The sequence below is a fragment of the Dreissena polymorpha genome, chromosome 13 (genome assembly GCF_020536995.1).
Source record: "Dreissena polymorpha isolate Duluth1 chromosome 13, UMN_Dpol_1.0, whole genome shotgun sequence".
Lineage (NCBI taxonomy): Eukaryota > Metazoa > Mollusca > Bivalvia > Myida > Dreissenidae > Dreissena > Dreissena polymorpha.
The window spans coordinates 13,066,490-13,081,310 of NC_068367.1; the positions used below are offsets into that span (position 1 = coordinate 13,066,490).

General features: G+C 37.1%; 1 protein-coding gene across 2 annotated transcripts in view; it reads right to left on the bottom strand.

Annotated features, from left to right (window-relative positions):
- The window catches only part of LOC127855223 (glycylpeptide N-tetradecanoyltransferase-like), a 65,144-nt gene that overhangs the window by 6,537 nt on the left and 43,786 nt on the right, over positions 1-14,821 (bottom strand). For both annotated transcript variants that reach the window (XR_008037407.1, XM_052390639.1), the window contains exons 7-12: positions 13,191-13,307; positions 11,428-11,598; positions 11,027-11,135; positions 5,152-5,223; positions 3,085-3,183; positions 2,083-2,247 (exon numbers count right to left, since the gene is read on the bottom strand). Coding sequence is in view for 1 of the 2 variants with exons in the window: in XM_052390639.1 (XP_052246599.1) it covers positions 2,083-2,247; positions 3,085-3,183; positions 5,152-5,223; positions 11,027-11,135; positions 11,428-11,598; positions 13,191-13,307 (733 nt within the window). In the remaining variant the exon portion in view is untranslated. The remainder of the gene's footprint in view (positions 1-2,082; positions 2,248-3,084; positions 3,184-5,151; positions 5,224-11,026; positions 11,136-11,427; positions 11,599-13,190; positions 13,308-14,821) is intronic.

Genomic DNA, 14,821 nt, shown 5'->3' on the forward strand with positions numbered 1-14,821 from the left:
GCTGTCAGCTTTTTTTATTTTACAGGACAGGAAGTCTTTTTTTAGCAAAAATTCAATTTAGGACAAAAGTGGCGCCCCTGGTAAGCTTTTGCGGACTGCACATAGGTAGGCTCACTATGAATATCCCGACAGCACTTTGTCACAGGTAGACACACCAAAACAAAGTTCTGGGGCACATACATGTACATCAGAATTTATTGGATTATTGATTGTGAAAATGCGCATTTACACTTCAGGGTGAAGACAAATTTCAAGTTTTTATTTAATCAATTAAGATTCCAATACAGTGTTCTGTTGTCAAAATGTTTGGCAGGGATATAATAATTAACCCACCAAAATATTGAAACAAATTGTTTGAAAATAACAAGTGACTGCTGAACAGTGGCTATGTTTTCCATTTACTAAGGCTGTGCTACAGGTAATAATCAAATATGCTTAACATATCCTTTTCTTTGCTGCATGATAAAGATAATAATTCACAACAATATTGCTTTTTACAAAAATACTTCTAAAACAAGGGCTGTTTGTAAAACATGCATGCCCCCCTATATGGGCTATAAATTGTAGTAGCAGCCATTGTGTGAATACGTTTTTTGTCACTGTGAATGGTGGTGATGGTGGTGGTGGTGGTGGTGATGGTGGTGGTAGTAGTAGTAGTAGTAGAGTAGTAGTAAAGTAGTAGTAGTAGTAGTAGTAGTAGTAGTAGTAGTAGTAGTAGTAGTAGTAGTAGTAGTAGAAGTAGTAGTAGTAGTAATAGTAGTAGTAGTAGTAGGTGGTGGTGGTGGTAGCAGAAGAAATAGTAGTAGTAGTAGTAGTAGTAGTAGTAGTAGTAGTAGTAGAGTAGTAGTAGTAGTAGTAGTAGTAGTAGTAGTAGTAGTAGTAGTAGTAGTAGTAGCAGTAGAAGTAGTAGTAGTAGTAGTAGTAGTAGTAGTAGTAGTAGTAGTAGTAGTAGTAGTAGTAGAAGTAGTAGAAGTAGTAGTATTAGCAGCAGCAGCAGCAGCAGCAGTAGGTACCAGTAGTAGTAGTAGTAGTAGTAGTAGTAGTAGTAGTAGTAGTAGTAGCAGTAGTAGTAGTAGTAGTATGCATTACAAAAATGCAGTTAGCCTTACATTTGGTAAAATTTAAATATATTACAAGGGAGGCAAATCTGTAACAATAAATTTAAACTTATTGCATTTGTTTCCCCTGTAGTGTATTACCTCCCCTGTCCTGCTTATATTTTTATATTAATCAACAAAATTAAACATTAACACAATATTTAATATACAAAATATACAAAAAATCTCATATTCTGATAATATTTTTACTGATACACTGCATTTTACTAAAAGGATGATGTTTCATTGGACTGATAATTATAGATTTAGGATTACAGACCAGTTGCTTCAGTAATATTGTTCAGAGTGTGCCCTGTTGGCCGCGTATGCACTCTTGAATTATCATTCAAAAAACCACTTTACTATTTCGAGTCACCGTGACCTTGACCTTTGACCTAGTGACCTCAAAATCAATAGGGGTCATCTGCGAGTCATGATCAATGTACCTATGAAGTTTCATGATCCTAGGCCCAAGCGTTCTTGAGTTATCGTATGACAACCACCTGGTGGACGGACCGACCGACCCACAGACCGACATGAGCAAAGCAATATACGCCCTCTTCTTCGAAGAGGGGCATAAAAATGTTACAATTTGCACCGCTGTGTAACAGGCTTTACTATTACATGGCTATGCCTCAAATATTTTGCTATACTAAAACACTTCTATACAACAATATGACTATGATAAAAAATTTCTATGCAACATCACTACACTTAAAGTGTTTCACTTCAAGGCTATGCTACAGAACAACAATGGAAACAAAATGTTTCAAAGCTACTTCAATAAATGACCTGTGTCATGCGAAAAAGGGTCTTATGCAACATGCAGCCAGTATAAATCCAGTCCAGTCTGGGCATACACCCTGTCCAATAAATAGACCACAAAACCTAGAGTTATTTTATAGCGAGCAGTGTAGTTCTCGACCTTAGCTGACAGAATATTGCATAAGACCCGTTTCTCATGATGTTGGTCATATGTACTCACATTCTTTGCCATGATAAGTGCATCCTGCATAAGATCCACCCAGGGGGTGACAGTGCTCACGTTGTAGAATGAGTACGCCGCACGCAGGGTCTTATGCACAGGGTGGTGCATCACAGTGGAGGGCAGCGAGTAGAAACTAACAAAGTCTGTTATCACACCGTTGTTCTGAAGTTGGAAGATAACACAAGTGTTAAGTGGGTTTTCAAACTTCATGCCAAGCATGTGATATCGAGAAAAAAAGATGGGTAACTTAGTATTTGCAACTTAAATTTACTTATTTACAGATATTTTAATAGTGTTTAAGTATGCCATATAAGGAACAAAGTAAGCCGTATAAGGAATTAATTTAAACAATTTAAGCTACCTGCATGCAGGTTTGATTGTTAGTTTCCATAACAATATAATATTCAAATTTAAACCTTTCATATCAATACAGCATTGTTTTTATATGACTTGTTTGATCAAACATCTAAAGGATGTGTCTGTTAGTGAACAAGAAAATTATCAAAGCATGGTCCTAATGGATTTAGAGATTTTTGCTAAACCATTTGACACTCAAAGAGTGGGATTTGAACAAGTTTTGACAATGACTACAATATGATGTTGCAAACTTGATAGAACATTTCTGGGCCTTTAGTTTTATTCATATTTTTTAACTATGTGATCTCAAAGGCAAACGACAAGATCTGACCAAAAGGAAATGCTTAATAAGAACATTCAAGAGAACAGATATGTAATAAACTATATATTACACACTAAGCCTTTTAATTTCAAAGAAAAAATATTCAATTAATTAATTAATTAATTACATAAATTAAGTTTGGTATATGAGTCAAATAAACCTTTGATGCCTGAAAAAATGGCATTACCTAAGCAATTTTAAACCTAGGATTATAAAACTTGCATGTGCACAAGTTCATTTCATAAGTTGATAGCTTAAACATGTTCATGGTACTTCACTTACCAGTTAAGTATCCATCTATCATGATATGGTGGCCTTACCTCTACAACAAAGCTGTCAATGATGCCTTTACGTGGTATAAACCAATGTCTGAACTCCTCTTCAGTAAACACTGGTGACAGATCAAGTCCATTTAAGTACTGGAAAAGAAAAGAGTTGCTTCTTTTCAATCAGATCTGATATAACATAATAGTAATGAAATTCTTTATTTTATTTAATCAGCCTTGTATGCAGAAAACTATAAACAATGTGTATCATATGTTCATTGCACAACACAAAACTTGTATCAAAGTAGTTGTGCCTACCTCAACCTTGATTACTTTTAAGTCCCAACCCACTTATTTCAAGCATAATTTCTTTTAGTCAGTGTGTTTGAAATTGATTATGCTACAACTTGCAATTAAAGCCAACGATAAAATGTTACCTGTAGTCTACCATATACATGGCTTCAGGAGAAGAAAACTTAGTTCTATATCATTATCTGTTTATTTTACACTTCAACATTTTTACAGTATAACCCTAATGATTGACATTACATCTTGAAAACAAGAGGGCCATGGGCCCTAAGGCGCTCACCTGAGACCCAAAGGAACTAAACTATTCTGGGAAGGTAGATTTCAAAATAACAAGGGCTGTTTGTAAAACATGCATGCCCCCCTATAAGGGCTATAAGTTGTAGAAGCAGCCATTGTGTGAATACGTTTTTTGTCACTGTGAATGGTGGTGGTGGTGGTGGTAGTGGTGGTAGTGGTGGCAGAAGAAATAGTAGTAGTAGTAGTAGTAGTAGTAGTAGTAGTAGTAGTAGTAGAAGTAGTAGTAGTAGTAGTAGTAGTAGTAGTAGTAGTAATAGAGTAGTAGTAGTAGTAGGTGGTGGTGGTGGTAGCAGAAGAAATAGTAGTAGTAGTAGTAGTAGTAGTAGTAGAAGTAGTAGTAGTAGTAGTAGTAGTAGTAGAAGTAGTAGTAGTAGTAGAAGTAGTAGTAGTAGTAGTAGAAGTAGTAGTAGTAGTAGAGCAGTAGTAGAAGTAGTAGTAGTAGTAGTAGTAGTAGTAGTAGTAGTAGTAGAGCAGTAGTAGTAGTAGTAGTAGTAGTAGTAGTAGTAGTAGTAGTAGTAGTAGCAGTAGAAGTAGTAGTAGTAGTAGTAGTAGTAGTAGTAGTAGTAGTAGTAGTAGTAGTAGTAGTAGTAGTAGAAGTAGTAGTAGTAGAAGAAGCAGCAGCAGCAGCAGCTGCAGCAGCAGCAGCAGCAGTAGTAGTAGTAGTAGTAGTAGTAGTAGTAGTAGTAGTAGTAGTAGTAGTAGTAGTAGTAGTATGCATTACAAAAATGCAGTTAGCATTACATTTGGTAAAATTTAAATATATTACAAGGGAGGCAAATCTGTAACAATAAATTTAAACTTATTGCATTTGTTTCCCCTGTAGTGTATTACCTCCCCTGTCCTGCTTATATTTATATTAATTAACAAAATAAAACATTAACACAATATTTAACATACAAAATATACAAAAAATCTCATATTCTGATAATATTTTTACTGATTCACTGTATTTTACTAAAAGGATGATGTTTCGTTGGACTGATAATTATAGATTTAGAATTACAGACCAGTTGCTTCAGTAATATTGTTCAGAGTGTGCCCTGTTGGCCGCGTATGCATTTTTAAATTATCATTCAAATGAAAGTTTTCACAAAATACGCAAAAACGAATAAACATGCAAAGTTCAACGAGCTCCTGCGGCCATGTTTTTTGACGAAACAAATTTCTTTGAACAACTTTTTCAGGGGAGCCTTCATAGGTCATCCCTGTGAAATCTGATGAGCGGTTTCTGACAAGAAGATTTTTTAAGGTTTTTACCATATATGGTCATGGCGGCCAACTTAGTTATGTGATCAATTTTTTTGTAACAATTCTTTTGTCCCATGACCTAGGGATGCTCCACATGAAATTTAGTTGAAATTGGCTCAATGGTTTAGTAGAAAAAGATGTTTACAAATTGTTTACAGACAGACGGACGCCGGACGCTGAGTGATCACATTAGCTCACCCCGAGCTATCGCTCAGGTGAGCTAACAACAGAAATCATTTCTTAGATCACCAATCATTATTCCTATACCTTTGCTAAAAGCTGAAAAGTCTCTGTAACATCTGCTGGAGTGAACAGTCTGAACCCCCGCACTTTTGTTTGCTACAACAGAACATACTCAAAAATCACTGGGGGAAGAAGGCAGGGCAATTTAGATTGAAAATGTTTGGTTTGAAAAGAAATGTTTTTCAAAGAAATACCAACAATACTTATCACAGGTAATCATAATGCGGGTTTTATCCGTATTTGAAAAAATATCATCCCATGATGTTCACATGTGTATTTTTTTCCAATATCAAGACAGACATTATTTAATACTTTCTTATCAGAACTATCATTATTTGTAAATAAATATTTTTAAAATAGGCGCAAAGCAAAGGCCTAAGAAAAAAAAGCAATCAAGTGATTAAGAATGTTATTCATTAATACTTAAAATCTTCAGTAGTAAATTGTATTGATTAAGAATAATAAATACAGTTATTATTTTACGACTGCAACGATAAAACAACACATTACTCCATTTAACTAGTTTAATGAACCGATTCCAAAATATTTTGCCTCCCAATAAACATCACAAAAATGTAATAGAATGCACAAAGTATTCACAAACAGATCTCTTTCATATATTATACGAGTAAAAAGTGGGATATAAAAGGCCGCAGCGAAAAAACAGCCGGTGGTAACCACGAGCCCAACGAAAGATCGGCTACTCACTCGTGGAAACCTGTTACTTTGAAAATATACCTACCGGAGGTGGATGAGCACACGATAAAATTACAAAACGTGAAGTAACACCGTTATAGTAGCAACACCGCGTACCCAAAATAAAAAATGCTATTGCTCAACAAGCGACTGAACTAGGAAGAACCATATACTTTGCTGGGCTAAACCTAGTTCTACCAATCGCTTGACCATTGGATCCACTTTTACATGATAATCGCCATGACACTTTTAATGACACACTAAAACTTTTACTTGATCACTACACTTGTGATCACACTTTTTTCGCACTTGCGAATTACATACTTAATCGGACATTGATCACTACACTTGTGATCACACTTTTGCACACTTGCGATAACACTTACTTGATCACTACACTTGTGATCTTTTACATACTTAATCAGACATTGATCACTACACTTGTGATCACACTTTTTGCGCACTTGCGATTACACTTACTTGATCACTACACTTGTGATCCAATACTTTTACTTGTACCTTTTACATACTTAATCGGACATTGATCACTACACTTGTGATCACACTTTTTCGCACTTACGATAATATACTTAATCGGACATTGATCACTACACTTGTGATAACACTTTTTCGCACTTGCGATAATACTTTTACTTGATCAATACACTTGTGATCACTTTTATCGCCACACTTGTGATAATATTACGTGTACCTTTTTACAAACTTAATCGGACATTAAAATACAACTTATCGCTCAGCCAGCGATTTGACACCTAAACGTTTTTTTACCCTACGGTATTGCTACTATTTTTTATTTTGTTTAAGCTTAAACTTTAATAACTTGGAATTACCCGAATGGACAAGGATGATAAACTACGCAAGTAGTCACAGAGTCCATTCAGATAAATGTATAAATGCGCATGCCCATCCGACCCCCGGCAAACAGAATTTTCCGCCACAATAAATTTCACAAATTTATCCCCCACAAATTCTGGATTAGCCCTTTAACAGAACTTTAAGATGACGTCGCGAATGCAATCCAAATACGATTCGAGGCCAACATCCGACAGATGCACACCATCGCTCCGAAAAAACCCTGGTGTCGCGGAATCGATCAGCCCCGACACTATTTCGTGCTTGGTAAACTTTCTCGCGCGCAGCCGACCCCAGCGATTGATGTGCGATCACACTTTTACTTATCACACTTTTACTTGATCGCTTCACTTGCGATCATACCACTTTTTATACCAATGGTCACTTGACCATTACACACTTTTTAACTCGGACATTTAGTACCAATGGTCACTTGACAATTACACGCTTTACCAATGGTCATTTGACCATTACGCACTTTTTAACTCGGACATTTAATACCAATGGTCACTTGACCATTACACACTTTTTAACTCGGACATTTAATACCACGGACATTTAATACCAATGGTCACTTGACCATTACACACTTTTTAACTCGGACATTTAATACATCTAGGACATTTAATACCAATAAGCGCACTATTTCGTGCTTGGTAAACTTTCCAGCGCGCAGCCGACCCCAGCGATTGATCTGCGATCACACTTTTACTTATCACACTTTTACTTGATCGCTACACTTGCGATCATACCACTTTTTATACCGATGGTCACTTGACCATTACACACTTTTTAACTCGGACATTTAGTACCAATGGTCACTTGACCATTACACACTTTACCAATGGTCACTTGACCATTACGCACTTTTTAACTCGGACATTAAATACCAATGGTCACTTGACCATTACACAATTTTTAACTCGGACATTAATACCACGGACATGTAATACCAATGGTCACTTGACCATTACACACTTTTTAACTCGGACATTTAATACCACGGACATGTAATACCAATGGTCACTTGACCATTACACACTTTACCTATGGTCAATTGACCATTACGCACTTTTTAACTCTGACATTAAATACCAATGGTCACTTGACCATTACACAATTTTTAACTCGGACATTTAATACCACGGACATGTTATACCAATGGTCACTTGACCATTACACACTTTTTAACTCTGACATAACTCGGACATTTAATACATCTCGGACATTTAATACCAATACGCGCTATACAAGTTTTTTCCCTGCTGCATTGCTACTATTTTTAAAGCCTAACCTTTAAATTAGGTTGATATACTACGCCTGAAACCCAGAGTCCATTCGAGCCAATGTGTTGATTCATAGTCGCTAAGGTTATGGACCGACTTTATGGGGTCGTACTGCGAGGTAGTCTGTAAACGACCGAACTGGACACACACAGACTCCGGCTCGTATGGGATCCTAATTGTGACCGGAATACCGCGCTGATTTGTTTTATGTTTCCTGAGTGTGACCAGTATGGCGTGTTTATCCCCGTGACCCTAACGTCGGCTATTTGCAACTAATAACTGTATGTTGCTGTTGCTACCAATTCACTGACTCGGAACGGACCGAAATATGCCAGAGTAAACATAGCATTGAAAAGTGAGCACTCGAAGTCATTATAACACACCTTTGCTAATTGCGAGATAATAACCGTCAAGACCTTGCGAGTGATTGGTGCCCGCGTATCAACCGTTTGTCCCGAGCGAGAACAGCCCTCAAGCATTCTCTTCACTACAAAAAATGTTACTTATATCGTACTAGCCCATGTATTTATGAATATAACTCAATCCAGAAATGTAGCTCTTGATAGATTTAGGTGATAGACCCTTTTCAAAACAATAGGCTACAAAGAGAACAACGTGTTGTTGATCTGCGGGCCAATTGTTGTTTAGACTATATGCAGATCGAAAATTGTTGCACATAATCTTTTTATTTTTAAATCCTCGCCCAGAGAAACAGTGCAACTACAATAGGAAATTATTCGAGAACAGTAATGACACAAGTTACGCCCTTTTGCCGCCATAAATTAGGCCAACGAGAGTTACACCAGTGACCTTTAAAATAAATCCCAAAAACCGAAACCAGACCCGCCAGCACTATCTGTAAACAATTCAGTGTCAACATTGAATATCCAGTATCGGTCATGGAAAACCGACACGCCGTTGTAATCGCGCAAAAATGTCAACCACATTTCGAGGTTTTGCCAAACAGCACGTGTTATACGTATGCAGTGGAATGATTTTGTTATGTCACAGGTGGTGTTAATTAATCAAAACGGGCGGCCGACTGGGATTGCCCTGCACACGAAGTTAAGAGACCTTATTAACGATTGCACTTGCTTTAGGTTATTTTTTTATTATTTTTTTCTGCACGATGGTGTGAATTTTTTCCCGTAACTCAACGATTTTTATATAAGAATGCGGACTACTAGTTCCGCCGAATCTTATTCTAAGCCTAAGAACACGATTATTTCCGTGGGCCATTCTGTTTTCTCCGTGGCTAACGGCACGTTTAGCTCGTGCATGCAATTGATAAACGAATCCATCACCTTGCGGCAACCTAGCTCAGATTTATCGTCACCCAGAAAATCGTCTAAATAGTGTATAAGCAGAATTCAAGGAATGAGAAAAACTGTTCAAATGTTTTGCAACTGACTGAAGCTCCGAATGGTAATGCTTTTTCCACATAAAACATATCATTAAACTGTATGCCCAGTATTTCGAAATCTTCTCGCTGAACTGGGAGTAGGCGAGATGCAATCTTAAGATCCATTTTGAAAAGTTTACAGTGTCGCACTAAATCTTGAACCATGTGAACCGCCTCATCGAAATTTGTGTGCTGAGCGGATGAGTATTTTTTATCAATGAAGTCATTAACCGAGTTACCCTCTGGAAAAGAAAGGTGATGAATCATTCTAAATTCACATGGTGTCTTTTTTGGCACCAAGCCAACTGGGGAAACCATGAAATTAGAAAAAGGTCGTTCGCTGAAAAGCCCAGCCAACCTCCATGCTAAAATCTCCTTATTTATCTTATCTTGAATTATGTCAGCATTTGCGATTGCAGACTTTAATTTTTTACTAAATCTACTGACTCTGGGTCGGTTATAATGCATTGAAAACCCATTTGTAAAAAACATTTAAAAGGTCATTTCCATCTGCTAGAATTATACGATGTTAAATATTCACGTAATATTTTGCTATTCACCGGCAATGGTGCGAGATTAAGTAGGTCATTACAGAGAAAGTAATTGCAAAATCTCCTGCACTATATCACGTCACGTGCTATGGTAGATTGATGCATAAATCAAGAAAGCGTCCGACCACCTGTTCGATGTTATGAATTTTATCCCTACACTCCTTAGGGCACTGTTCAAGAGTGCTCTCTGCCGAAAGTTGCAAAACACTACCGTTACAAAAAGCGGATAATTCGAAGGCACCTTTTAACAGTAAAGCCAAATTGACATATTCGCCTCTAGAAATTTGTTGTTTCAATGCGGCTGGCACGTGCGCAGCCAAGTCATCGTTTGATAAGCGCGTTAATTCCTGACAACTATATCATGTTTTGACTCTGATTTATAGCCGAAGCAAGAGATTGAACTTGTGTATTTTCGATTACCGGGAAACTTAGAGTTGATTCCCCGCTAACACCGCACCCCTCAACGTTACGTGTATTAATAGGAGGAACGATTTTAGATGCCCTTATTATCTTCTCAAAATCAATAAAGCCTCTACCTGGGTCCGGTTGTAAGAGCCGGGTATTGTCCTCTCCAACCTTTTCCACATTTTCCGGTAATTTCCGCTTTGTTCCACGCGGCATTATTTCAGATGATTCGAGATTTAATTTAAATTAAGTTTGTTTACGATCCGAACAAAAGCACAGGCAGTTTGCAAAAGGCGGAATGACGTAATATCACGTGGTACGGAAATGCGTAATTTCATTGTTTTAACGAACTCAACCGAAGCATTCCGTACATAACATTACATCCGTAATCGTATCTATAGAAACCAGCAAACAACATTCTTTTCCGCAAAAATAAATATTATTAATTTATATTCAGAAATAATAAGTCTTATCTTTCTCTGCATTTAGTTGGCCACTGTACTGTCATGTAGAAGTTCCAAAATTTGGAGAAAAAAACACTAAGGTATACAATTTAGGATTAATAACATAATCAAAATAAAAAACAAATCAAACACACATTTGATTATTATCACAATAAAGCATTTGGAGTGTTTTCATCACCACAAAACCATATTTGATGCCTTGATGTGTGTGGATGTGCTTACTTCAGGCAGTTTGTAGAGTTTCAGTGTCCTCTGCATTGTCATGTTCCTAGTGAGATGAGAGAACTTCACCTCGATCAACTTCTTAGGGTTCAACGACCTGTGCCAGTATCTTAAATACAGCAGTTGAGAAATTGATCCAAAACTTTGTGCATTGGTTTGGGAATGTGTCAAGTACCTATGCAAAATTTGTTATTTGAAATTGCAACATGAATACTTGAATTCAGGAAAAAAGTAACAAATTAAATAAGAAATATATTATATGAGTACATTCATACTTATATGAGTACAAACTCTGCAAAACTTGTCAGACAGTCAGACAAATCTGACAAAAATACAATGTGTGAGAAACATTTTGGCACTGTCAAGATGCAATTTGTCTGCCTATCCTTTTTGCTCCCTACCTACAACTGGCAACTGGTTTAGGAAGGACAACTCCTGCCGTATAAACAGCCTGGAACAGTCCTCGCAAATGCACTCTGCGAGTTATCTCCCTTATCAGAACTGGCGCCACTCGCTTTGATCGCAGCTTCTTGTGAACACAGAGGAAGTTAATCTCTACCATACGTTTCTGTCTGCAAAAGCACAAAATACATAAATGAGTGTTGAATTTTGTTTCATTCAAAAGAATAATTCATAACGAAGGCATACAAACTAGATCATGTTTATGAATCAATCCCTTACATATCAAAAAGAAATCTGAAATCAATGACCAAAGTACTGAATTGATTTACATTATTAACAAGAGCTGTCACCATAGGATGACTTATGCTCCCTATAAACGCTTGATAGAAGTTATAAGCTTTTTCGAAACCTAAACGCAGATTTCGAAACCTAAACGCGGACCCTAAGTTCAAGGTCAAGGTCACAGGGGTCAAAATTTGTGTGCGTATGGAAAGGCCTTGTCCATATACACATGCATACCAAATATGAAGGTTATATCTCAAGGGACATAGAAGTTATGAGCATTTTTCGAAACCTAAATGCAGATTTCGAAACCTTAACGCATACCCTAAGTTCAAGGTCAAGGTCACAAGGGTAAAAATTTGTGTGCGTATGGAAAGGCCTTTTCCATATACACATGCATACCAAATATGAAGGTTATATCTCAAGGGACATAGAAGTTATGAGCATTTTTCAAAACCTAAACGCAAAGTGTGATGGAAAGACGGACAGACAGACGGACAGTCCGATCACTATATGCCCCCTTTTCTTCTAAAGGGGGCATAAAAAGTTTCCGCAATTTATCTTGAAATAACTGTTATTGTTGATTGTCACTAACCAATATCTCAAATACTAAACAAACTTCTCTGACAACCTACAACAGTTGATTCATCTATTAATGCCTAAACAAATCAACACATACACTTAGCGAACTAAAACAAGGAAATAGGTACCAGCTGAACAACATTCTACGCTTCCACACTTCTGGCCTATTTTACTTCCGTTAAATACACTTCGGACATGGTGATACCAGCGTTAACACTGGAAGTCTTATATAAGAGAAATATTTTAAATGTAACCCCTTTTGATGAAATGAGGAAATGAACACACATAAGCAAATTTGAAAACAAATAATTGTCTACACCTTTTTCTTCAAAGAACTGCATAAAGCAGACAAAATGAGAACAATTTCTAGAGTCTTAGAAAGGGTGAGAGATATTACGGGGTTGAAATTTTTGTTATGTGCAGACATCATCTAAATTCCTTGTGTGTTTACTGGACAACATAATTAATGATTCACACATATACATGACAGGGACCACTCTGGTGATCTAAGCCTGAATACCCACATCATTGTGTCTGCCTGGCTTAAATGCAATAACAGACAAACACAGCAATAAAAGACATGACATCCAAAAATAAGTCTTAAGCCATATCATATGCCAGACTGGTCTACACAATTGCATAGTCTGGTAAGAAGCTATGCTGTCCTCTTTAAAGTCCCCAATTTTTTCGTGGTCTCATTAGCTCTGAGCAGATTGTTCAGAGGTGCTGGCTAGTAGGGAGATATGCTGGCCCCATATGGCATAAAACATATTTTCGCACGATGAAGCTTATATATTTATAATAAATGCCCTATGCCACTAGGCCTTTGAACAATCATAGCCAGAAGCCTGGAAAGATAAGCAAGAAGTTTCAGCAAAAGGAATATTTCCATACATACTTTTCATAGATCTTGACATGTGCGGGCACAGCGCTGATGAAGCCCACAAGCTTGCCACTCTTAACCACCCGCACCCCACAGTGCCAGTCCTTGAGCCAACCTGGGGGCTGGAGAGCCCTGGAATACAACAACAACAACTTAACAACCCGCACCCCACAGTGCCAGTCCTTGAGCCAACCAGGAGGCTGGAGCGCCCTGGAATACAACAACAACTTAACAACCCGCCCCCCACAGTGCCAGTCCTTGAGCCAACCGGGCGGCTGGAGCGCCCTGGAATACAACAACAACAACTTAACAACCTGCACCCCACAGTGCCAGTCCTTGAGCCAACCAGGGGGCTGGAGTGCGCTAGAATACAACAACAACAACTTTACAGGTAAAGCACAGACCTTTATACACTACTGTATTCAAATACTGTTAAAATGAATGCATTCAACAACAACTTATACAAGTATAGCACAGACCTTTATACACTTCTATATTTAAATACTGTTAAAATGAATGTATATGTTTGCATACTGTAATCAATTCAACTTAAAAGTGGAATAAAACAACAACATTTTCACCAAGTATAGTTGCCAAAATGAACATAACGCTGAACTGTATAGATTATAGACTAAAATATTCAAATACTTATGAATAAATATGTTTGCATTTTGTATAGCAATAAATGAAGATCTATGGAATATTTAAACTCTTTAAACACATACAAAAACAAAACAGAACTAGATGTAACTATTCTGTCATATTAGTAATGCTGACAGAGTTCATGAGAACAGACTGATGTAGGAAAGCTGTAAACATGAAAATAATGAAAACAAGAGCACCTCATAACTGCTCGACTACAGGTGCAGTTTTAAATAAATGAAAGATTGTCAGATTTTTTATTTTTTTTAAAGATCACAGTGACCTTGACCTTTGACCTAGTGACCCAAAAATGGGTGTGGCGTGTAGAACTCATCAAGGTGCATCTACATATGAAGTTTCAAAGTTGTAGGTAGAAGCAATTTAATTTTAGAGCCAATGTTCAAAACCTTAACAAAATGTTAAGGTTTTAGCACGACTTGGACAGCGGACGGCGAACAACGAGCTGGCTATGACAATATCTCGGGTTTTCACTGAAAACGCCGAGCTAATAAGCCTATAAGCTCTGCACAACAAAATCATCAACTTAGGCCTTTGCAGTTGTACTCAATTACTTTAATAGTTTTCAATTTTAAGATATGACCATCAACAACAATTTAATATAAAACAAAACATAAACAACCATTGTAATCAAGACTAATGAGGACAATTGAACTTGCGTTCGACATAAGTGAAAACTCAAGATCAAATTTTCTATTTAAAAGCTCATAAAATGATTTAATATTTAAAAATAAATCTAAGTTTCCTTAATGTGTTTCAGTGAAGATAGTCCTCAGTCTCATATAGCAGAGGCTTACTGAATTTTATAAATGAGATGTGTTCTGAGAAAACTTCGCATAATGCATGTGCGTAAAGTGTCGTCCTTGATTAGCTTGTGCAGGACTGCACACTAATCTGGGACGACACTTTACGCACATGCATTATGCCCAGTTTTCTCAATTGTGAATCATATCTAAGTAGTTCCTGAAGATTGTAGCTTGTACCTT